This window comes from Sinohyriopsis cumingii, chromosome 14 (assembly GCF_028554795.1).
Source record: "Sinohyriopsis cumingii isolate HCF-2022 chromosome 14, ASM2855479v2, whole genome shotgun sequence".
Taxonomy (NCBI): domain Eukaryota; kingdom Metazoa; phylum Mollusca; class Bivalvia; order Unionida; family Unionidae; genus Sinohyriopsis; species Sinohyriopsis cumingii.
In genome coordinates this window covers 11,758,131-11,785,030 of record NC_142974.1, presented here as the reverse complement: position 1 = coordinate 11,785,030, position 26,900 = coordinate 11,758,131, and the positions used below count along the sequence as shown (strand labels likewise).

General features: G+C 36.6%; 1 protein-coding gene across 4 annotated transcripts in view; it reads left to right on the top strand.

The window, feature by feature from the left end:
- Positions 1-26,900, top strand: part of LOC149783252 (contactin-5-like) — a 95,769-nt gene that overhangs the window by 34,839 nt on the left and 34,030 nt on the right. For 3 of the 4 annotated variants that reach the window (XM_089931469.1, XM_089931470.1, XM_089931471.1), the window contains exon 2: positions 6,276-6,557. In XM_089931469.1, coding sequence (XP_089787595.1) covers positions 6,276-6,557 — 282 coding nt within the window. The remainder of the gene's footprint in view (positions 1-6,275; positions 6,558-26,900) is intronic. The other variant, XM_089931468.1, reaches the window with a different exon arrangement.

The window sequence follows — 26,900 nt, the reverse complement described above, 5'->3', positions numbered from 1 at the left end:
TTACACCAATACATGCTCATAAAGAGGACCATGTTACACCAAGACATGCTAATGATGAGAACCGCATTGCAATAAGATGATCTAATCACTCATGCTGGTGATAGACCAGAAGACTTATGAGACGATCTGTTCTCCGTCGTCCGTCTGTCCGTTATGATGTCTACTTGATCCTAGATGAAAATGGTGCCGATCTGATGTCCAATTCGGCTGACATGGCGGTCATCTTGTTATTGCTACTCCTCCTGATTGGGTAGTCAAGTGAATTGGGGGTTTTCAGTAAAAGACTTCTTGTGATATCTCTCACTTCTTGTCGTGAATTATGCATAAGGCTAGGACGAGAGAGAGCACCATTGCTGAAGGCCTGCAGAGTTATGGGTGGGGTGGAGTGTTTCTTCTCAAGCCGACCACTCTTTTGACATTTTGATCCTGTTTTGCCAGAAGATACCTAGAATCTTCCTCAGACACGTGTTTTGAAAGTTTTCATGCTTTTGTGTTAATGTTGATGTTAGTTTCCATCATTTTGATTGGTTAAGTAACACTCATGTGACATTATTTTGGTAAACTCTCAGCTTCCTCTTGAGTCCAAGTTGTTTGGAGTTCCATATGTGTTTCAGCAGACACAAAGTTTGATTTGTTTTGCGAATTCTGAATACAGCTTCTCTCTCTGAGTCTCTGTCTTCGGACATGTACTTCAAAGGTAGTATATTCCTTTTACCTCCGCTATTGCTTCTTTATTCACAGTGATAGGATCGTTGGCTTTTTGGTTTATCCTCATTAATTTATTTGGTTATATTGTGGTTTTTTTTCTTCTTTCTCTGCTGTTCACTTTCAGGCCTATCATTATGGCTGTCTCTCTCAATTAACTGTCTTTTCTTGCACCCCCTTTTTGTGTGTGTATATATATATATATATATATATATATATATATATATATATATATATATATATATATATATATATATATATCCGACTTGAATAAAAGACCAGTGTCATGAGCACAAGATAGGTCTTCCAGGGATGTAATGAATGTGCACCTAATCCCTCCTTTTGCCATTCACAGTTGTCTCTTTCATGTCAGTCAATGGCTAGGTTGAGCAAGACAGACACATGTCCAGCTGGTCCTACATGAAAATCGTGCGTATCTGACACCTATTATGGCCGCCATAGTGGCTATCTTCAGCATCTCATTACCGTCGATTGATATTGTATCACTTGTACATTCTTGTATATGATGCAGTTAAAAGGAATGAAAATGAACCTTTACAAACAAGAAATTCTTAATTTGTTTTGGAGAGAATAAACAATAATAAGTCAGAACAGTTGGATTTCACTTCAGCCCACATAACGTGACATGACTTCTCTCGAAATTTTACCAAGCTTATATGTACATTTGGCACGTGCCCTGTTATATTCTTTTATATAAGTTTGCCAACGGTACCGAGAAACTGAAAAAGGAAATTCGTTAATATGCAGTATACAGCCGAAATGTGGTATACAATCTATCATTAAATCCTCTGGCGCCTCGTCTGTTATGTACTGTGCCTTCGCTCACTCACAAGGGAATTTGCGTAAAAGCATCTCTGTCCAAAGCTTGAAATCATGTACCATTTGAATTGGAGTTGGAACATGAAAGGCCTCGTTCGATTAGCTTAAATCATAAACTCAACTTCAATCATAACACCGGGGTTAAATATACGAGGGGGAATTTAAAAGTTATGAATACTATTGTGCTGTAGAACACTTCTCTTTATTAGCAACTGCTGAAGCTACCATAGTACACCTCTACAAGCGTTTTCAGTCAGATTATCCAATTATTAAATGACATTCTTTATTAACTTTATCGTTATTAGTACATTGGAAACTGCACTCAAAACCGCATGGAGGCTTTTAAATCGCCGTGCCGTTAGTGAATCTTTCATAACTGGATTCGGAATAAAATCATTTTGAATCTAAAATGGGGAGGATGTACAACGTTTTGGATGCTATGCTCGTTCAGAAAACCCTTTTAACCTTCGGATTTTTTCGCTGGTACGTTGTCATTCGAATAGTTCGATAGCTTGGACATCGGTGCGAGGACGGGTGGTTCGGTAGTGTTTTGCAACTCTTGGAACCACTCTGGAAGCATAAAAACATGTAACTGACACTAGCATAGCCAGGCTCATGTACACGGATGACCAGGCTTTTTGTATATAAAAAAATAATGTGTTTGGAACTCTACTGACAGTCTGACTTGTCATGCGATTTGTGGTCCCTGCTCCTTTTCTTCAATAAAAAAATTTACACGTTTTCTTGAGTCAAGTTAAAAATGTAAATCCATGTTTCGTTACCTGTGACATCCTCATTCGAATGTCTTTGGTCACTGTTTTCATATTTGGCTAATAGCTGTTAAACGATTTCAAAACAATCTACTTTTTATTAGCCGTCAACAAATGCGGACTCCATCTTGTACAAACCTTTCGGGGCTTCATGTGATTCTTCAGAATATTTCAAACAGCTAACGAACTATTTATTGCCCATGATAATATAAATAGTTTCCGCTGTGAATCGAACAACTTCATCAATTGTTCCCGTCACAGCAATCCCTTCTCTCTCCCAGATCGCAGAGAGCGGCCTTCTATAACGTGGATTCGTGACCATCTTTAAAACGATGAAACCACAATCAAAATTGTAGGATATGACAGAAAATTACATCCGTAAACATTTTCCGAGTAGACCTTGATATCAGTCTGAGAGTTCATTAAGAACACCCATCAATCAGAGAGTTGCCTAAGAACACTTGTCAATCAGAGAGTTCCCTAAGAATTCGCCCAATTCCATGCGGAATAAATTCCATAATACATCAAGTACGTTCAAATTACGTGCGGGGTACGTTCCATAATACGCTGAACACGCTCAGATTACGTGCAGGATACGTTCCATAATACGCTGAGCACGCTCAGATTACGTGCGGGATACGTTCCATAATACGCTGAACACGCTCAGATTACGTGCGGGGTACGTTCCATAATACGCAGAATACGCTCAGATTACGTGCGGGGTACGTTCCATAATACGCTGAACACGCTCAGATTACGTGCGGGGTACGTTCCATAATACGCTGAACACGCTCAGATTACGTGCGGGGTACGTTCCATAATACGCTGAACACGCTCAGATTACGTGCGGGGTACGTTCCATAATACGCTTAATACGCTCAGATTACGTGCAGGATACGTTCCAAAATACACTGAACACGCTCAGATTACGTGCAGGATACGTTCCAAAATACACTGAACATGCTCAGATTACGTGCATGCTACATTCCAAAATACATTGAACACACTCAAATTACGTGCAGGATACGTTCCAAAATAGACAATTTTCTTATATAAGCGTCATACCTCGCACAAAGAAAACAAAATTACGTAACACCACAGTTTTTTTAGTTCTCCGATACGTCAATGACTCGTGCCAAGTACGTTGCTGATTTTACAATTCTATCGTTGCAACATACTGTGTATGATAGAAATTACATAAATTCCAAATTTCATAGACGTTCTGATTCGAAAGATGTAAACAAATGACTGGCACGAGCTGTTGAAGAGAGAGCCGATTGTAGAGCTTAATTTCGTGATTTCTATGAAGTTTATATCCCAGCACTGACTATATTGTAAGATTCTTTAAATTACGCTTGATGATATGCTCCAAGGATACGATAACAAGTGTGTTTTGTTTTTTTTTGTTTTGTTTTTTTTTTAAATTCAGACACGCTTTTATTCTTCCATGTCATGAAATCAACTATATCAAATATATTTTCGTTGATAAAGAATATGGGTCCTGAAATATGTTGCAGTCTGTATTAAAATTCAATCTACATTTAAAAATAGTCTCCGTAACTAAGCATTGCTTGTAAAAAAAAAACTTAGGTAACAAAATACTGCGGCTGTAATAAAATATATTTGCAAAACGTCTTAATGCATTTTGTTTTAGTTCTAGCTCACATAACCATATTAAAAAATTTAAAAAATAATTTTAAAACAATTTCTTCTTCTTCAAAATCCCATCAATCTAATTTTATATGAAGGTCATTCAGATTTATTCAAATGATGCTGATCCAGCAACTAACATGGCTGCCGTTACTAAAAATAAACAAAATTTCAAATGACATTCTCTCATAAACTGTTAGGCCTAAATTTACCAAATTGGACAGAACAATGTCTGGTTGTAATGAGATCTAAACGAAAATAAATGACGCAGTTTGCAAATCAGATGTGCTCCTTTTACTAAAATAGAAAAAGCTTTTAACAACGTCTTCTAAAACACCACGAAAAATACTGAGGTTAAACTTGACAAAAAGGATGAAATACTTCAAGATTTTTAAAATGATGCTGTTTTGCAGACAGGTTTGGCTTCCCGAAAAAGTCAAGAAACATCTACACAGTGTTATCTAAAAAGCTGCTGAACAGAATCGTGACCAAGTTTGACATACAGCTTTCAGTCAATATTAGACAACCGACGGTGATACCCTAGACGAAGGCAGAAAAACTAGAAGAACTTTGAAGCAGTTGCTTTCATAACAAATTACATCAGCAGCGTCGGAAGAACTTTCACAAAAAGCATCCCACCGACCCAGGTTCTTGTTAGAGTCAAGCAAGGTCAGCGACCTTTAATAAGGACTTCTTAGAATGGCAGCGTTATGATTATAGATATTTCTTCGCTTTGAAGAAAGAACATTTAAAGGAGATTTCAAAAAATAAATTTTAGAATACAAACTACATAAATTTCAACAGAACAGGTTATACAAAATAAGACAATAATGTACGTTAGAGATTACGATGAATGATTTACAATTTTAACGGAAGAAAATTTAAAGCAACAAAGCTGCTTGTAACACTTTTAGTCAATAATAAATTGATAATATAATTATATTTATAAGATAAGTTTATGAAATGGTTTTGGTTCTATGCAGGAATACGGGGTTTGATTCCCAGACGAGGCCGATTGGCTGCCATCTGATATCCTTAGACAACACATTTTGCTCTCATTGGCTGCTAAAATCCATGCAACATTTTTGAAAATATGTATTCACATGAAATGGGCATTATTTAAAAGGCAATCTGTATATCCGTTTGCCATTACTCACAGCTTATTTAAGATGCATACAAATAAGTTAACACATTAATAAATATAAAAATGCAACGTACTTTCTTCCTGAATCAGTTCCAGATTTAATCGCAAAGAGCTAAGACACTCCATGCAATTAAAAAATCTTGAGAAATTTGGTAGTTGAACAAGGCTGATGATTTAATCGCACACGAAGCTGTAATCTTCTGGTGATACGTCCCATGCTTAGTGACTGGGTCACCCTCAGATACCCTGGGTACAGATGGTTGCAAAGTTATGATTTCGGAGGTCTGCCTGGGTAAGAAGGCAAGAAAAGACCAAAGATTTGGTGTTGACTGCACAAATTAGCTCACCATGTAATGCTCGTTAATTTATATCAGTTATAAGTAGGGGTAACGTCCGCAAGGGCTGGCAACAATCTTATGGACAATTTTATATTTATATGAGAAAGATAAGTAAGAAACATCATCTAGTCAATGTAGCAATTATGCTCTCCAAGCATGTTATCCCCCTTCCCCCTTGCCACGTATTTTAAATACATTCAGGTGTAATCATTGTTGCCTCATTATTCCCGCTTCTCCATGGTGATCAATCTGATGGACGTGTCTGAGTTCGAAGTATTCCGAGTACTGCGATTTTGTCTTCAAGTGTAAAGAAACCTTATATAAGACGTGACACGTTGATTTATATAATGCCGATGTAACATCTTTGCTAAAAATATGAAAGTACAATGGAAGTTTTAGTAAGCTACAAGCTTTAGTCAAATCTATTGAAAACATTGTCGTTTTGAATGTTAAAAAAATAACAAATGCCTGAAAATATCTTCTCAAATAAAATATACTTTCTACAGTGATGAAATATCGCCTTTTGTCTGATCTTTGACACATGCAAGAATACTAGCAAACACGGCGTTCTTTGTTGTTTCCGATTTCTCTTGCTTAATATTAGTCACCACACCTCTGCGCAAGATTGCCATCTAGGATCACGTGACGATTAACGGAATGACCTGAGGATATTTGTTCGCTTGGATCGCAGTTTCCGCTTAAATGTGCAAGTGACACTTTTATTTATGTATTCCATTTGAATGGGTACGACATATGGATATGAGAATTAGTATGATCATTTCACTATGCTCGTCAATGTTGCTTATTTTTCTTTCTTCTTTTTTGTAGCCCCAGAATTTGTCAAACGGCTATCTGGTGAGGAAACTGTCGATGAGGGAACGACTGTGAAATTCGAGTGCAAAGTGCTTGGATTTCCCAAACCGACATTGACATGGTATAAGAACGACGAAGTAATTGAAAATGACTCCAAAATTCAGATTGAAGGCAGAGAATGTGGAAATTATTACATCACTATCAACGATGTGACGAAGCGTGATGAAGGTACATACAAATGTCGGGCGGCTAACACCGAAGGTTCGTCCACCAGTACCATATATCTAGGCGTGAAAGGTATTCCGAATATTCTATATCCACCGGATGCGCTTGATAAAAAGTTGTCTCCCTTTTCGAATGCAATTATCATGTGCCTATATAAAAAAAAGCGTTGTTGAATCTTACTAATGCATGTGTTTTAAGTCTCTGGACAAAATTACAGTGGACTGTCTCAGTACATTTATGAAGCATCATACAGTTTTGCGATATATTACATAAATATCTGGCACAGTTGAGGTAAATTGCGCGTGGAATTGCCTCTACACGCCTTGTTAAAGCTTATTTTGTTTACTTTTCCAATTCATCTTAAATGAGAATGATTTAAATTTACATGTATTTTGAAACTATGTTTACAGTAGAATCGTATTCGACGTTTCTTCTCAATACATATGAAAGAAAGATTGAGGTATTTACACCTGATCAATAATCGACGGCCTTTTTGTACGTGTTGTAAATGTGTTCTCCATGTTCCGAGAAAGATATCCAGTCACGTGGTACGGTCAATTTGAATTAATATACATACTCATGGACTTTTCTCAATGTGATGTGTTGAAAAATCTCCAGGACGTATGTATCCAATTAAAATATTAAATTAATTAGATTAAAATGTGTCTTGACAGTATTATCGGGTCCAATGTCTCGATCTATTCCATGTATGAGTATATATTGCTATTCATTATGCAATCATATCAAAGCAGATGTGCAAAGCCTCTGACTTTGCACCAGGGTTTAATTTAAGCCAGACGCCTTCTTGGATGTCATCATCATCATCATCGTCGTCGTCGTCGTCACCATCACCACCACCACCACCACCACTATCATCATCATCATCATCATCAATCCCTTAATCCAAGAGGTCGTTTTAGCACCACAGATAACTTTACAACAATTCTCTCTATCTTTCCTTGTTCTCTACCGCCCTTTGGGAATCTCCAAATCCCCTTATGTTGTCTTTCCACTTCTTTTTCTGTCTGCACCCTCGCACTGTTCCTTGCAAGATTGTTTTTGCCAGTCCATATGAGATGACCGTACTACTTGGACGTAATGCAGCTTAAATTCCAAATGTAGGATATTTTTTTTAATGAGACAAGGACTCGACTGTGTGTGTGGAATTAAATGTGTAAAAAAGTTTATTGATGTAATAATGTATCCAATTCCATTGATACCAGTAAGAGCTGGGCAGAGGTAGTCGACCCTTTAAATCTGGTAAAACAGATCGAGGTCTGTGACGCCATCCGTCCATGGGTCAGTTCGATAGCTACTTCGCATGCTTTTACAAAATAAGCATATTGCTGACCATATGACCGAAAATGCATACTTATTGAAACACCACATGAGTCTCTGTGCTGATTTCAATTTAGACATGTAGCCCATAAACTAGGCAATGAGTCTGATGTACACGATGCGAATGGAGTCCAAAATAACATGTTTTACTTCCAGCTTAATACTTTAAAAGTGGTCTGTAACCACAAACACTGACCTGTATATCTTGCAGTGAAGAAGACCTCCCCCCCCCCCATCATAAATATGCAACACCTCGCACATTCTCATTGCATACCAATACAAATCCATATATTGTAGTTACAAGTAATAATGGGAACTTGTACTCAGTTACAAGTAATAATGAGAATTTGTTCTCAGTTACAACTAATAACGGGAATTTTGTACTCATTTGCAAGTATTAATGGGAATTTATGCTCAGTTACAAGTAATAACTGAAAATTGTACTCAATTACAAGTAATAATGGGAATGTTTACTCAGGTACATGTAATAACGGTAATTTGTACTCACTGTTCTACATACATGGAGCAAAACTCATAAATTAGATATTAGTGGCTTTCGACGATTAAACAACACAAATTGTGATGGGATTTGTTTACTATTCAACGCAAATCTATATAATTACTTCAAATGCCAGTGATTTAAGAATTATCGACCACCCTCAACCAGCTACGACGAGGAGAGGAAAGGAAATAAAAAAGAAATAGGCAAAACAGTAACTTTAATTAAAATGGAAGAATGAAAAACGGTAACTTGTCGGCTGAATATTATTTACTAGTTATGTATGTATCATTTAATTATTTTCATTGGCCTGACCTAAGATTATAAACCTCTAAGCAAATAGTTTGAGACTGAGTTTTTTAATTCTCAGCCAATCAAAAATGGCGTTACAAAAGGAAAAACCTTTTTGTTGGCTAATACCATTATCTGCAGTTCAGGTTTTCAAGATCATTCGTTTTATGATATTCTGTGGAGAGCAGGAATAGCCACGCCTACTCATTAGCATAGTATATCATTTAAAATAAAGATATCACAAGGACATTTTTGCTCTTCGCCCCCTCAAGCTAATTAATGATAATTTTCAGTATATACTAAAACTTTCAGGTAGAATCTTTGGAAAATGCTAAAATTATGACTTGTTTAATTTTTATATGGCAGTCAGGTAATCACGCATGCTAGTCATGTATGATCGGCAAGCTTCAATGTGCCAGTATTTACGTAGTAGTTCGAACCATCGCAAGCAATTCTGTTATAGTTCGACTGATTTATGGTGATAGGTTAATTGGATATTTGACTAGATCTTCCTGTTTTGAATGGCTTTCTCTTATTTAAAAGGAATCAATATATTTAATAGTTCCACTGTACCCAACATTTCCCCGCAAGAATGCAATTTCTCAGTGCACATAGGACTCAGAAGGAGACAACTTATCCAAGCGCATCTGGGGCCTTAGACTGTGTGACTGCTTCATGTTGTGGTTTGATGATAGCGTCACCTACCGGATTGAGTTATGCTGAATATTTACATTGTGCGGTAATTATATGGGTTTTTTCCCCTCCCGCCAGTAAACAAATCGATCCTTTAAATAAAAACCAGATTACACCGCTCCCAATTTTTATATATTTTAAGTGTAATTTATTGTCATTACATTATCAAATGTGGACCATTTTTTACTGACTTGCAATATCAGCTGTGGGACATTGTGGTGCATTTTTTGTATTTATTGACTGATGAACAATTTTAAAAATATGTAATTGCCATAATGAAAGATTCAATTTTACTTCGGTACTCGACCAGATTTAAAAGAAGCTTGCTATTTCATTTTATTTCAAAATTGTGTTTTCCAGATTATTGTATAGATGGTCGAAGTACAATGGATTGATTTCGGTCAGAGAATATGTGTTCTTTTGATTTGGCTTTTTGCCTATTCATATTTTTTACTTCCAACTTCGACAATCACGACGGGATTTTCTTTATCAGAATTTCCAATGTGGATTTTAAAGGATCTATTTGTTAGCTGAATTTCTATATTTTACTGTTTCTATACAATTTTGAGCATGCATGTTTTGTTTAACACTGATGGGCTTTGACTTTCTTTGAAGCGCGGTTGACAATTGGAATGTTCTGCCAGTTTCCATAACATTTTACCACTTTTTTACAATAACATTTGTTTTAGAATATATATATTGTTGGAAATTCATGCTTGAATGGACAATCGTACGCATATACAATATAGTCATGTTTCTCACTTCAACGAACGGCGATTTTCTTCAAACAAGTAACGTATTGTGCAATCAAAGTAGCATAACGCTGGCTGTTGAGTAAGTCACATGTTCAGTTTGTTTCCGATATAGTCAGTTTTAAATAATGACTTTTATCAAATTACTGTCTTTTAAATGATTTATTCTGATTTCTGTTTTTTATGTTGAATGTTTAAATTGAAAAGGATACGATTGGGTTTTGTAAGAGGATGCTAGAACGTCCTTTTTTAATATATTTGGTGTTTGGTATCCGGGTGGTTTTGGGCTGTTTGTATCCGGGTGGTTTTGGGCTGTTTGTATCCGTGTGGTTTTGGGCTGTTTGTATCCGGGTGGTTTTGGTCAGTTTGTATCCGTGTGGTTTTGGGCTGTTTGTATCCAGGTGGTTTTGGGCTGTTTGTAGCCTTTACATAGTTGAGTGCATCTTTTGCTGAACTGAGCATCTTACTTTCACGCAAAGATGAAATATAATGAATGAACACTGTAACCGTCGCACACTCTGCTCATTGAACAGAGTAGCAAAACGTGATGTAATAGTTGATCTCCCAAGTGGTGGAACAGCTGGATTGTCTTCAGCTTTCTTCGCCGAATGAGCACTCGCAGCTCTGCATCTAGTGATCGTATGCGTTTATTAGTCAGCGAAAGCAAAACAAAACAAAAAAAAACAAACAAAAAAAAACACAACAAAAAACAACACAAAAAACGAGAAAAAAACGCAATTTTCATTATATTCATACGCACAGCAATAATGAAAAATCCTTCCTTTTTCACATTTCATGCATACTCAGCTACAAATTTCTTCAATGCCATAACTACTGAGTCCTCCACTGTCTTTTTTCTATAAAATCAACCTTTTTCTTGTCAAAAGAACCAAATCCATTCTTGTTTACTGACGTAATAGAGTACTGACTTGTTGGACTGTCTTTCTTAACCTGATAAAGAAAGTTTTACCTTAATAGCGAAATGGTGTACAAGGCACAAACGCCGTAAAGAGAATGATGTTCCCACAATATTTCGCACTTGGATGCAAAACAAAAATGTGTTATAATACATGCATGATGTACCCGTCGCAAACGAGGTAAAGTGAGCAACGTACACGACAATACTATATAATATTATCACACCCTCTTTCGGCTTCCTTTGTATGCATTGGTGATTGGGGGTGGGGGGTTGAGGGATGAACATAAAAATAGACGGAATGATATGTGACTTGGCTTTTAATAACAACTATTATAATGTACTCCATTAAGCAGAGTATAACGCTGGTAAAGATAAGTATAGTATGGAATGCCATCGCTGCCAAACAAATTTACAAAATTAAAACAAAATACGTAATTTGCAAATAAACAAAGAAAAACTGAAATAAAACGAGCATGCTTGTAAAATAAAATATTAAAGCTCAGACAATAAGACCAACACTCAAATAAAACGACCGAAGCACAAACGAAACTGACAAATGTAAAAAAATAAACGAACAAGACACGAAAGACACAAGCAAACACTAAAACAAAATAAACGGTATTTAAATGAAATAAACAAAAATCAGTCCGGTTAAGTTAACATAAAATGAAACAAAGATACAACAGAAAATGTAAAGAAACACGTATAAACAACATCCGTGCGGAAACACTATAAACCGATGAAAGAAACATAACAGATAGATGATCAACTTTATGAAAAGGCAGAGGTCGCCACTGCAATGTAAGGGGAGATTACATTTATTGAGCCAAGAGCTCAACACACTTGAACATGACGCACCAGGTGAGTCAAAATGATACAGCTAACGATTTAAGGCTGTTTAATGAATCAGCCAATTTGTTGTCATGGGCCATAAAATGCAATACAGGTGAATCGAGGTCGCTGTCTCTCACTCTGATCACCCCGACACCATTGACAGCATCAACATCGCCCCTCGTATTGACTAGGGCAACATCATCGAACACAGTTATTCGGAAAAATTTCCAATGTACGTAGGCTTAATTGCTTGGGAAATAATTATCTTCCATATCTAATTAATTTGGCTTAATTGATTATGACCTCATAGAAGGACATGAAAGTATTTTAGGTGTGGCTTCATTAAATTCCGAACCTGTTTTCTTGTTTTTTGGGTTTTTTTTTTTTAGAGAGAGATATGGGCTATTATATACCACGTTTCCCTGCTGAATATTATTGTTCGGCTTGTATATATTCTACTTTTTTCTCTGTGGCACAAAGTCTCCAGTGATGATAACAATCATCCTCTTGTCAAAAAGGTTCCATGGCTCTGCGAATCTAAATATTTTCTGATTAGTATTTAACCAGATTCCTTCGCACAAGAGGATAAAATGTCTGTGCTTGTTAATAATTTCCAGCATTCAAAGTAGAGAGAGAGAGAGACACACACACACAAAGAATATTATTAAGACGACCGTATTGTCGTCCTCGTGATACTCAATTAAAGGTTATTATTAGTGGTTAATTGATTTCATTGTCTAAAAATCTTACGTCCAGGGAAAAGCTCACTGGAAGTACTAATTACCTGGTATTCATCGATGTATGGACAAAATTCATTCTGTTAATTGATTATATGTAATCAACATCACGATTATACTGGATATTTATTATGCACCATATATACTTAACTAATTGTTTCATTTCGATGTATGTTGAGCTGTCCGCGCATGTTCGACACCATGTAACATATAGCAGACATAGGAAAAGAGATCAGAACCAAAGCAAGTTCACATTACTGAAACTTGTATTAAAACCATTAAATTAACCCTGTACAAGTTTCATTAAGTTCTTGTTTCGAACGTTTATATGATGAAATATTGGATATACTCATTCGACCGCTAGTCATGATTCGCGTTTAAGATAAACAAATTTACATTTTTACTCATGTTTTCAAGGAGTGCTTAGCCAAGCCACGTACAGAATTAAAGGTGAATTTTGAGGAGAAAAACACCTCAATAAATACAGTAATATTTGAGATAAAAAAGTATAAACGTTTTCCTTTCTTGTTTAGAAATACATCACTGGGAAATATTTTTATATTTAGAGTCATTGCTTGAATACAGTGGTTCCTTTTATTAGACAAAAGGGAATCACCGTACAAGTTAACAAAGTATAGTTTGTCCTCAATTAAAGAATACGAAATGTGTCTGTATCATTGAATTTAGAACAGAAACCTTTTCACACTACTGTTTTGCCGTTATTGTTATTTAGCTGTGATTGGTACTATTTTGCCGTTATTTTTATTTAGTTGTGATTGTTTTAAGGATATTACCATTGTGGTTGGTTGTTGTTGTTTTTGTTATTGTTGTTGTGAGGTTTAAGGCCATTTTCAGCACACGATATGCTATGCATGGCGGCCAGTATTAATGCTGGAGGAAGAACCCGGGAAAACCCCAGAAAGAACCACCGACCCAAGAGAAGCTACTGGCATGCTTTCTCACATACATACATTGGCTGAATCCGAGACTCGAACCGACGCAGACAGAGGTGAGATGGCAGTGATCCGTAACGGAGAGCGCTTTAGACCACTCGGCCACGTGTGGAACGTGTACATACTGATTTCGTACGAAAAGTTTTATTATCAAGAAAAACGTACGACACTATATACGTAATTTTGGAGAGACCGTAAGGTTTTCCACGAACATTTATTTCAAAATTAGGGCTGTATTATTTTGAAGTAATAATTTTAAGAACGCTGCGTGCAGTGATTGAAAGGTTTTCCGTCTAATCTGGAAGGTGGGAAAGTTTGGACATATCTGAAACAAAATTTGAATTGTATGCCTCACAAGATAGGTAACTATCTTTCTCAATGTCAATAGTTTGCTAAAATAAGAACAAAACTATAAGTAAGACGTATATAAATAACATTAATAAATACAAATTAAGTGACCGAGCCTGAAATCATTCTGCTCCTGTGTAATATCAGAATAGTTATGTCCAGTTTCAGTCCATTTTGTCTTGCACGACCAAACAAACGATTAGACTATCCATCTGCCCTTCCCTTATCTATCCGCTATACCAGCACCATTGATAATTTACATTTTTACTTGGTCTGTTATGTCTATTTTTAGAACTGAGTTGGCACTACTTTTCAGTTTTGTTTGTTCTGTTATAAATGCTGTCTTGTTTCTGTATTTTAACTGCATACACGAATTAAACTTTTTAAAGGATATTATGTTGCTATGACGTCATTGTTTAATACAATTAGAGAGAATGAGGGAGTGATAAAGGAAAAAGAAAACTAATCCATTGCAATCTTGTGTGTTCTTTCTTCTGAATCTGTTTTCACCTGATTGTATTTATATATATATTTTTTAAATTCGACTAAGTAGGAAAAGTGCTTTTTGTATTTTCTCATTATATATCAGTTATGTAAGACATATTCTCGATTTTCAGTACAACATAAATACTCTGAAAATTCGCAATTTGATAAACTACGAGAAACTACCGGTTATGTTTGCTAATTCGACATCCGTTATTATCAATATCTCTACGTTTTCTCTGAAACAAGAGACTGAAATCGTCTTTTATTCACGACCCGACTCCAAAGATAATACTTTTCTGTATCTATGAACATCGTCCATACGTCGACGAGCACCAGGTATTGAGTAACGTCTGTTAGCTTCTCCCTGGACCTAAGATTATTAGATAACCAAGTCAATTTACCATTAAAATAATAATTTTGTAATGTATTTGACCGTGAGATGACAGTTATTATCATTTGAGACTTTTATTTTTTACCACAGAGGAAAAAGTAGAATATATTCCAGCCTAAAAATACATACATAATGAGGACTTGGTATAAAATCTTCACCGACTGGGAGGGTTATATGTTCACCACTATAAAGAACTTGTTTGTGTATATGTAAACATAATCATCCCGAATGAACAGAAACCAGAATTCAGGGATAATCTCTCTCTCTCTCTCTCTCTCTCTCTCTCTCCATGATTTAATAAAACCACACCTAACTTTTACGATTCTATGGCATTAGAGTAAGTAACAAGAAAGTGCAAACCGAATAAGTTTTGTATAATTGAAAATATATCTTATTTATAAAATAAATGAATCGTTCCTCTCTGTATAACTCTTCCACGAATAACAGTATTACTAAGAATGCCTAATTATTCGAAATAATTTTATTATTTAGAATTTTATTATTTAGAATATCAGTAGAGAGATTGCAATATGTGGCTTGAATGAATCATCTTGGTATTTTGGAAATCAATCTGTCATTAAAGAGATCAGATGTTCTGACGCCGCTAATCAATAAATAGGTTATTAACTGAAAATACAAATTGCTCATCAATAATATTCTTGGACAGTAACATTAATTTGGAATTATAGTGAATTCAGACAAAGACATTTTTTAATTATATTACTGTGATACATCAAAAAGACTGTTAGCACATCATAACAATCCAAACCATTGAAACATTAGGATAGTCGAGACTACAGGCACATCAACACATTCAGTATTGTAACTTATTCGGAATACCACTGGAATTCCAATGGAACTTCATACATTTGGACTTGTGACAGAAATTTTAGGACTATTTGGGATTTAAATAATAATACTTTAAGTTCTTTTTAAATATTTACTTTGTATTCTTGGGAAATACATTATTTGTGGAATTTTACAAAACTGTTTGGTTTTCGCTATTTTCTGTTACTTGGTTTAAGATCGTTATTCCCTTCTTAATATTTGCTTCATTTGTTACTCGTTTGTTTTATTTGAGCATCGATCTTAGTATTTCAAATGATGTTATTTTAGTATTTGTCTAAAGTAACAACTTTATTCTTGTGGTTGCTTTCATTCCCACTCATCTAAATCAGCATAAATGACAACTGAATGTGTCTTTTTCATTTTGCTCGGAGATATATTTCTTAAAACAGTCTATATAGTTAGTAAACAGCGGAAACAAATGTCAGTCTCCAGACGTTGTATTCTGATTACATCTGGCGTTGTGTGCTAGCACTAAATGACAATTAAATGGATTCTGATTACATCTGGCGTTGTGTGCCAGCACTAAATTACGGTTAATTGGATTCTGATTACATCTGGCGTTGTGTGCTAGCACTAAGTTACGGCTAATTGGATTCTGATTGCATCTGGCCTTGTGTGCTAGCACTAAATTACGGTTAATTGGATTCTGATTACATCTGGCGTTGTGTGCTAGCACCAAGTTACGGTTAATTGGATCCTGATTACACCTGGCGTTGTATGCTAGCACTAAATTACGGTTAACTGGATTCTGATTACATCTGGCGTTGTGTGCTAGCACTAAATTACGGTTAATTGATTCTGATTACATCTGGCGTTGTATGCTGTCACTAAAGTACGGTTAATTGATTCTGATTACATCTGGCGTTGTGTGCTAGCACTAAATTACGGTTAATTGATTCTGATTACATCTGGCGTTGTGTGCTATCACTAAAGTACGGTTAATTGATACTGATTACATCTGGCGTTGTGTGCTATCACTAAAGTACGGTTAATTGGATTCTGGTTACATCTGGCGTTGTGTGCTAGCACTAAATTACGGTTAATTGGATTCTGATTACACCTGGCGTTGTGTGCTAGCACAAAATTACGGTTAATTGTATTCTGATTACATCTGGCGTTGTGTGCTAGCACAAAATTACGGTTAATTGTATTCTGGTTACACCTGGCCTTGTGTGCTAGCACTAAATTACGGTTAATTGGATTCTGATTACATCTGGCGTTGTGTGCTAGCACCAAGTTACGGTTAATTGGATCCTGATTACACCTGGCGTTGTATGCTAGCACTAAATTACGGTTAACTGGATTCTGATTACATCTGGCGTTGTGTGCTAGCACTAAATTACGGTTAATTGATTCTGATTACATCTGGCGTTGTATGCTATCACTAAAGTACGGTTAATTGATTTTGATTACATCTGGCGTTGTGTGCTAGCACTAAATTACGGTTAATTGGATTCTGATTACATCTGGTGTTGTGTGCTAGCACTAAAGTACGGTTAATTGATACTGATTACATCTGGTGTTGTGTGCTAGCACTAAATTACGGTTAATTGTATTCTGATTACATCTGGCGTTGTGTGCTAGCACTAAATTACGGTTAATTGATTCTGATTACATCCGGTGTTGTGTGCTAGCACTAAATTACGGTTAATTGATACTGATTACATCTGGCGTTGTGTGCTATCACTAAAGTACGGTTAATTGGATTCTGGTTACATCTGGCGTTGTGTGCTAGCACTAAATTACGGTTAATTGTATTCTGATTACATCTGTCGTTGTGTGCTAGCACTAAATTACGGTTAATTGATACTGATTACATCTGGTGTTGTGTGCTGTCACTAAAGTACGGTTAATTGGATTCTGGTTACATCTGGCGTTGTGTGCTATCACTAAAGTACGGTTAACTGGATTCTGATTACATCTGGCGTTGTGTGCTAGCACTAAATTACGGTTAATTGATTCTGATTACATCTGGCGTTGTATGCTATCACTAAAGTACGGTTAATTGATTTTGATTACATCTGGTGTTGTGTGCTATCACTAAATTACGGTTAATTGGATTCTGGTTACATCTGGCGTTGTGTGCTAGCACTAAATTACGGTTAATTGTATTCTGATTACATCTGGCATTGTGTGCTAGCACTAAATTACGGTTAATTGATACTGATTACATCTGGCGTTGTGTGCTATCACTAAAGTACGGTTAATTGGATTCTGGTTACATCTGGTGTTGTGTGCTAGCACTAAAGTACGGTTAATTGGATTCTGGTTACATCTGGCGTTGTGTGCTATCACTAAATTACGGTTAACTGGATTCTGATTACATCTGGCATTGTGTGCTAGCACTAAATTACGGTTAATTGATTCTGATTACATCTGGCGTTGTATGCTATCACTAAAGTACGGTTAATTGATTTTGATTACATCTGGCGTTGTGTGCTAGCACTAAATTACGGTTAATTGGATTCTGATTACATCTGTCGTTGTGTGCTAGCACTAAATTACGGTTCTTTGTACACAAGCAGAAAATACAACATTTGTTTGAAATTTTTGTAAACTTAGCTCAATGAATAATATGGTGTAAAACATATATTAAGACACTGTAGACGTCGGATTTGGTAATTTGATCGATTAAAATCACGCTGAATATACTTGAATATACCATGTTCTGTGTTTTACTATACACACAACGCCTTTCACTATATAGAATATACCATTTTCTGTGTTTTACTATACTAACAACGTCTTTCACAACTTTTAATATACTATGTTCTGTTTTTTTACTGTACACACAACGTCTTTCACAACATAGAATATACTATGTTCTGCTTTTTTTTTACTATACACACAACGTCTTTCACAATATGGAATATACTATGTTTAATGTTTTGCTATACACACAACGAATTCACAATATAGAATATACTATGTTCTGTTTTTACTATACACACAACTGCCTTCATAATATACCGCTCCGGTGGCCTAGTGGTTAGAGCGTCCGCCTCGGATGCGGGAGGTTGTGGGTTCGATCCCCGGCCGAGTCATACCAAAGACTTACAAAAATGGTACTAACAGCTGCCTCGCTTGGCGCTCAGCATTAAGAGGTTAGTGTTAGGACTGGTTGGCCCGGTGTCAGGATAATGTGACTTGGTGGGACATGATGCTACGTGTCTGCGGCATGATGCCCCAGTGCTATACATCACTATAAACTGCCACATTGCAGACATCGTAGCGATATGACTGAAAAATTGTTAAAGCTACGTTAAAAATCCAAATCACATCACAACACAACACCTTCATAATATAGAATATACTATGTTATGCTGTTTACTATACACACAACGAATTCATGATATAGAATATACTATGTTCTGTGTTTTACTATACACACAACGAATTCACAATAGAGAATATGCTATGTTCTGTTTTTTTACTTTGCGCACAGCGCCTTTCTCAATTGTCTCATCGAAATCGCCCACGTTTGGTAATGGTAGACGCTGGGTCTCATGGACTTCGAGTGGTACCAGATTCGGATAAACAACAACTTGACAAAATATGTCACTGGATCCAATTTTGTAACATGAAGTTTACCTTTTACCTACATGATATCTATCACATGACTAGGATGACTAATACTGACATTTTGATTGTTAAATTACATGATTTGTGTTGTGCAACATCAATGTAAGAACTATAATTAGTCAAAAGTATTATTCAAGCATCTTATATATTATTATTATTATTATTATTATTATTATTATTATTATTATTGATATTATTATTATTATTTATTATTATTATTATTATTATTATTATTATTATATCGCTATTGTTGCTGTTGTTAGGTCGTTGTGTGTTTATTAGATAGCTTTCAAGTATGATGCGAAAAGATACTGGGTGTTTCTGTTTTTATTGTTCAACAGCATTTATATCAATTATCCAGGAAATATATAAATACATACCTTTTTGTATGCAAAACCCAGCAGGAAGTAACACACGGTTTCTTAAAGAACATTGCCTAGCTATCTAACCGGAATACCCATAACAGTGCGAAGGGTTTCCGACGTAACCACGTGAACATCGTATATTAATCTCCTGTAGAGAATTCCTGGTTTGGTTTGGTTTTGAAGATTTAGCGACACTAGTATGTTATTTATTGTCGAGGCAATTGGATTAAAGAGCTTTGTCCAAGGTCATGCCCCGGTAAATGTCCCAAGCTGATCTATTTAGTGCATTCGAACCTGCATCACTTGCTTCAAGGCAAGTAGAATATCACCACAAAAAAACCTGCCTGGATGACAACTATTTTTAATTGCATAAATCAATTAAGTACATAAAAGTTTTCAAATATATCACACAGGGAAAGGGATTGTTTCGCACTGTGAGCATGACATATTCTCAAAAATGATCGTGGGACATGAAATCTGCATGTACAAATTTGTAGCTAGTTCAAGTGAATGATATTCTTATGTTGGGCTTTATTATACCTATCTAAAAATATGGACCTTTTTGACCTCACTCATGTATTGTTTTAAAATTAATTTTCATATTAGGCAGGTGTATGCAACATTAAATTTGTGTATAAAAATTGTCCCTTGTACCCTAGTATTTAGCCTCCGTTAGTCGCCTCTTACGACATGCCATAAAGCGGATTTGAAATGCCAGGACAGGTATCCCGCATGATGTACATTTGCTCCCCCAAGACCGATGCTTGAGTACTCCCTTTGGATCATAAAATCACTTTCAGTTAAGCACTAAATAAAACCAGTTAGCTTTATGCGTGTTTATCGATTTATCTGAAACGTGCCATAGTGTAATTGAAAAATCAATGTGGAACACATTGCAGAAGGACTGAAGAATGAAACCAAAACTAAATGTATTCGTCTGCTAAGAACTCATTTGAACGTTTCAGTGAGAGGAGCAAGATAAACGAATATGATTATTTTAGTTGAGATCATAACAATAAAAAGTTATTTTCTTTACACTTGATAAACATGTAATTAAACAGCAATATACAAATATTATTTATGTCTCGCAGATTCGTGTATTTCACGCAGGATCATCTCTCTCTCTCTCTCTCATGACACCGCTCCGGTGGCCTAGTGGTTAGAGCGTCCGTCTCGGATGCGCGTTCGAACCCTGGCCGAATCATACCAAAGACATAACAATAATGTGACTGGGTGGGACATCAATCTAAATGTCTGCCGTAGGATACCCCAGTGCTAGATATCAATATAAACTGTCACACTGCAGACATCGTAGCGATATGACTGAAAAATTGTTAAAGCTACGTTAAAAATCCAAATCACACACACACACACACACACACACACACACACACACACACACACATGTTAAGTGTTCGTTATGGAGGTGGAGGATGTAGCATAGTTGGAGAACTTGTTGCCCAACCCCAACTAATTCTTAAGTAATAAAATGCGTAAATTAAAAGTGAATGTGCTTAGAACAGTCTTTGATACATTGTAAACATTATCTGATACATTGTAAATATTGTCTGACACATTGCAAATAGTTCCTGATAAATTATAAACAGCATTGGATACATTGTAAATATTACCTGATACGTTGTAAACATTTATATATTGTAGTATATCTTAGTGAGTATTAGGGTTTCGACTTGGATCGGAGAGAGAGAGAGAGAGAGAGAGAGAGCGAGAGCACGGCTTTATTACATCATTCATTGTTCTATTTTTACTTAACTAGCAGAGATAGAAAGCACATGAAATATATCAACAGAACGGGATACTATATTGACAGACAATATGATGGATGTATATTTTAGATCACTCTCCAAACTGGAAACGAAATTTGGCAACATATAAGTTTACGTATGAATTGCTGCAGCTTCTCTGGCGTTGGGCTATCCCTTATTTATGCGCATAAAAGTCAGAAATCGATCAAGAAAATGTTCAGACGATCGTTGGAGCAATTTGAAACGTAAGATTCTACGCAGATCATTGTTAACTTAAAATCCGTTATCTTACTGTCATCACTGTTACTTAGCCGATAAAAATAATAAAATAGTCGCTATTTGTTTCATTTTTAATAGGTGACTGAGTCGTGAGTTTGGTATTAATCACAATTCTTCTAGCTTGTTACTTTTGTTTTAGAATTGAATATTTATTGCTAATAGCATGTTTAATTTTGTTCCCTAGATTTTCATAGATTAATTTTTGAGAAATTATATAAAAAACGGAATTTGATAATTTTGAAGTAAACGTAACCCATGTGCTACTGAAAACGGGGCTCTCGCCCGATGCAGCCCGACTACTGTAAACGGGGCTCTCGCTCGGTGTAGCCCGTCAGGGGCTCGCGCTCGGTGTAGCCCGTCAAAATATTACTGGATAGACATGGATAACTTATTTCAAATAAATAAACCTTTGAATAAATGACATTAACCATTTTGAAGTAGGTATTGCTATGTGGAGAAAAACTTTAGAACGTCTTTATGACTTGAATACTCGGGATCACACAGATAATTTTTCTAGTACTTGTGTGAAGTCTTAATTAACTAAAAAAAAAAAAAACAACGCTTCCAGTCCCTGTGTAAACTCTCGCTTCACGCGAATAGCTCTCACAGTTCCTCTATAAAGTTTTCAATTGCCTCACGAATAGCTCTCACAGTTCCTCTGTAAAGTTTTCAATTGCCTCACGAATAGCTCTCACAGTTCCTCTGTAAAGTTTTCAATTGCCTCACGAATAGCTCTCACAGTTCCTCTGTAAAGTTTTCAATTGCTTCACGAATAGCTCTCACAGTTCCTCTGTAAAGTTTTCAATTGCCTCACGAATAGCTCTCACAGTTCCTCTGTAAGTTTTCAAATTGCCTCACGAATAACTCTAACATTCCCCATGTTAAGTCTTCTGTGGCTTCACGTAATCAACTCTCGCAGACTCTGTATAAAGTATTATGTTGAATAACACGAATACATCTCACTTTCTCTGTGCAAAGTCTAACTTTGCTTGAAACGAATAACTCTCACTGTCTGTGTATAAAGTATACTGCTTGGCACGAATAAATCGCACTGTCTGTGTATAAAGTCTACTGCTTGACACGAATAACTCTCACTGTCTCTGTATCAAGTCTGCTGCTTGACACGAATAACTCTCACTGTCTCTGCTTGACACGAATAACTCTCAGTGTCTGTGTATAAAATCTACTGCTTGACACGAATAAATCTCACTGTCTGTGTATGAAGTCTAATGCGTGACACGAATAACTCTCACTGTCTGTGTATAAAGTCTACTACTTGACACGAATAACTGTCACTGTCTCTGTATAAAGTCTACTGTTTGACACGAAAATCTCTCACTGTCTACTGCTTGACACGAATAACTCTCACTGTCTCTGCTTGACACGAATAACTCTCACTGTCTGTGTATAAAGTCTACTGCTTGACACGAATAACTCTCAATGTCTGTGTATAAAATCTACTGCTTGACACGAATAAATCTCACTGTCTATGTATGAAGTCTAATGCTTGACACGAATAACTCTCACTGTCTGTGTATAAAGTCTACTGCTTGACACGAATAACTATCACTGTCTCTGTATAAAGTCTACTGTTTGACACGAATAACTATCACTGTCTCTGTATAAAGTCTACTCTTTGACACGAAAATCTCTCACTGTCTACTGCTTGACACGAATAACTCTCACTGTCTGTGTATAAAGTCTACTGCTTGACACGAATAACTATCACTGTCTCTGTATAAAGTCTACTCTTTGACACGAAAATCTCTCACTGTCTACTGCTTGACACGAATAACTCTCACTGTCTCTGTATAAAGTATACTGCTTGACACGAATAACTCTCACTGTCTCTGCTTGACACGAATAACTCTCACTGTTTGTGTATAAAGTCTACTGCTTGACACGAATAAATCTCACTGTCCGTGTATAAAGTCTACTGCTTGACACGAATAACTCTCACTGTCTCTGTATAAAGTCTACTGCTTGACACGAAAAACTATCCCGGCCCTCTGTAAAGTCCTCTGTTGCTTTGTATGAATAAATCTCTGTCTCTGCAAAGTTTTCAGTTGCTTCCCATGAATAACTATCACTGTAAATGAGTCATATCTTCTATTGCCTCTCGGGAATAACTCTCACAGTCCCCATGTAAAGTCATGTTACTTCACACGAACAACTCTCACAGTCCCCGAGTAAAGTCATGTTACTTCACACAAATAACTCTCACAGTCCCCTTGTAAAGCTTTCTTCCACTTCACACAAATACTCTCGAAGTCCCTCAGTAAATGCTTCTTCCACTTCACACGAATAACTCTCGAAGTCCCTCAGTACATGTTTCTGTTGCCTGACCGTCATGTGTAGAGTTTTTTTTTTTTTTGCTTCGTATAAATAGCTCTCTTTGTCTCTGTGTGAAGTCTTCTATTGGTTCAAATGAATAACTCTCTCAGTCCTCGTGTCAAGACTTATATTTTCTCAGGAATAATTCTCCCAGTCCCTGTTTAAAGTCTGTTGCTTCACATGAATAACTCCCCCCAGTCCCTCGGTATAATTCTTCTTTTGCCTCGTACGAATAATTATTCCAGCTCCTCAGTAAGTCTTCTGTTTTTCCACGCGAATAGTTCTCACAATGTCAGTGTCAGTCTTTTATTACTTCAAATGAATAGGTTTCCCAGTTCTTGGGTACATTTGTACAAACAGTGGCAACATGATTGGTTTTGGAAAACAGAAATACATCGTCGCAACGTTAGTGTTTCGTTGTGTATAACGTTCGCGTTTGTAACTTTAATAACACATGAAAACACAGACGGAGACAGCGTGTCTTGTGCAGACAATAACTATCTTTATACCAAAGTTGTGAAGGAGTTATATGGTGTGACTTGACCAATTTTCAAACGATTTACTCCATGTACCCTGCTCAGTCTTCAAACAATTTACCATATGTGCTCCACCCAATTACACTGGACAACAAATTTTTACAAAAGTCATGTTACTGAAATAAAATTAGTCAATTCTTATCAATTTTTATGTGCTGAACACGAATATGACAGTCAAATTGCAAAATTGGCTCTAGTTTTTTTGTAATCTGCAAGAAATTAATGTTTACATAACGAAATGCATTCCAATAGTAAAAGGTCAACTGTAATAGCCTACCTATAAAAAATCAAGTCATTGACTACATCTTAGATTTCTTCGCCTGTCTCTTGTACAGCTGTTCGGGAGCATCTCTGAGGAGTGTCCAGCAGTAGTCAGCCAGCATTGTAGTGGACCATTTTCCCTGGTATCTTTGTTCCATTGTTGCGATATCTTGATGAAAACGTTCGCCGTGTTCATCACTAACAATACCACAGTTGCTAGGAAAGAAATCCAAATGGGAATGAAGGAAGTGAATCTTTAGAGACATATTGCAGCCAAGTTTCTTATACTTCATCAACATGTCTTCTACTAGTTCCTTATAGTTTTCTGCCCTAACATTTCCGAGGAAGTTTGTAGAAACTAGGCGAAAAGCATTCCATGCTTGTTTCGCGTCACCTTCCAGCAAGTTGTTGAACCGGTCATCTTTGAAAAGCTCTCGAATCTGAGGACCCACAAAAACTCCCTCTTTAATCTTTGCTTCGCTGAGTCGAGGGAATTTTTCATGCAGGTATCGGAATGCTGGCAAAGTCCGGTCAATGGCTTTCACGAAGTTCTTCATCAAACCTAGTTTGATGTGAAGGGGTGGTAGCAAGATTTTCTGAGCCTCAACCAGAGCTGGGTGTTGGATATTCTTCTCTCCAATGGCTACATTCTGCCTGTGAGTCCATTCCTTCCTCATGTAGTGCATTTCCCTTGCTCGGCTATCCCACTCGCATAAGAAACACATGTATTTTGTATATCCTTGCTGCAGTCCCATTAAAAGGGCAACTACCTTCAAATCACCACAGAGGTGCCAGCTGTACTTGTTATACTCAATGGAATTCAGTAGCTGCCTTAAGTTATCGTATGTCTCTTTCATGTGGACAGCATACGCTACTGGAATATATGGAAGAATGTTTCCATTGTGCAAAAGCACAGCCTTGAGACTCAGTTTCGAAGAGTCCACAAATAGTCTCCATTCTTGTGGGTCATGAGTGATTTTTAAAGCATTCATGAGGCCCTCAATATCTGAACAGAATATCAGATTACTTTCCTTTCTGAAGAAAGGCTCCAATTGCTGGTGGCGCTTTCGATATGCACTAATTGTGACATCTTCTTCTAGAAGATTCCATTGTTGGAGTCTTGATCCTAGCAATTCTGCCTTGTTCTTTGATAAGTCCAAATCACGAATCAGGTCATTTAGTTCTTCCTGTGTTATTCTGTGTGGGGTTGATGATGCACCACAGTGAAAATCTGGATCACTGCATGCTGATGGACCAGGAGAAGAACAGGTCGACTCACCTTTGTCTTCGTCAGATGAATCAAGAGAATATTCTGCTGGAGGTTCTGGAATAGGAAGTCCCTCACCATGTGGAACTGGTCTCAATGCAGACGGAATGTTTGGGTAGACTATTCTCGACTTCTTTCGCTTCGTTATTCCGCCGGAAAGAGGAGGAACCAAGCAGAAGTAACAGTCATTTAGGTGGTTGCTTGGCTCTCTCCACACCATTGGGACTGCAAACGGCATTGATGACCTTTTGCAATTCAACCACTGTGAAAGCTGTGTTGTACATGTAGCACAGCATATATGCGGAGCCCAAGGCTTGTCTTGGTCACCAACCTTGCATCCGAAGTAAAGATGATATGCCTTCTTCACTTGAGAATTGATACTTTTCTTCTGGTTGGCAAATGTCACTTCCCCACAAATATAGCAAAAATTGTCCGTGGTATTAACACACTTTCGAGGCATTACTGTTCTTTATTGTACGTAAATGGATAAAATAATAAGTTTTATGTAACAGTAGCTTGAACTGTCTCGCACAACGTCTAAAATATTTTAAATGCTGAACCTATCTGATTGGGCTTTATATAGTACACTGCTTACGTCAGCTTCAGCAGCCGCCTGGCATTAGTATAATAGGCCTACACATGTATAGTACACTGCTGACGTCAACTTACTTCAGCAGCCGCATGGCATTAGTATTGCATTGCATCAGAAAATGATGCAATCAACTGTGGATGATGTGAGCATGATGGTATTATGCAATGTTACATCATTATTCCGGATGTTGCTGCAGTCCTACTGGAGAAATTTACACAGTGAAACATAGAAAATGAGGTATATGAATATCTTCAAAACGAGAGCCAATACAAATTTTTCACGGTTATATTCGTGTTCGGCACACCAAAATACTACAGATTAGGGCCTTTTCAAGTCAGTAATG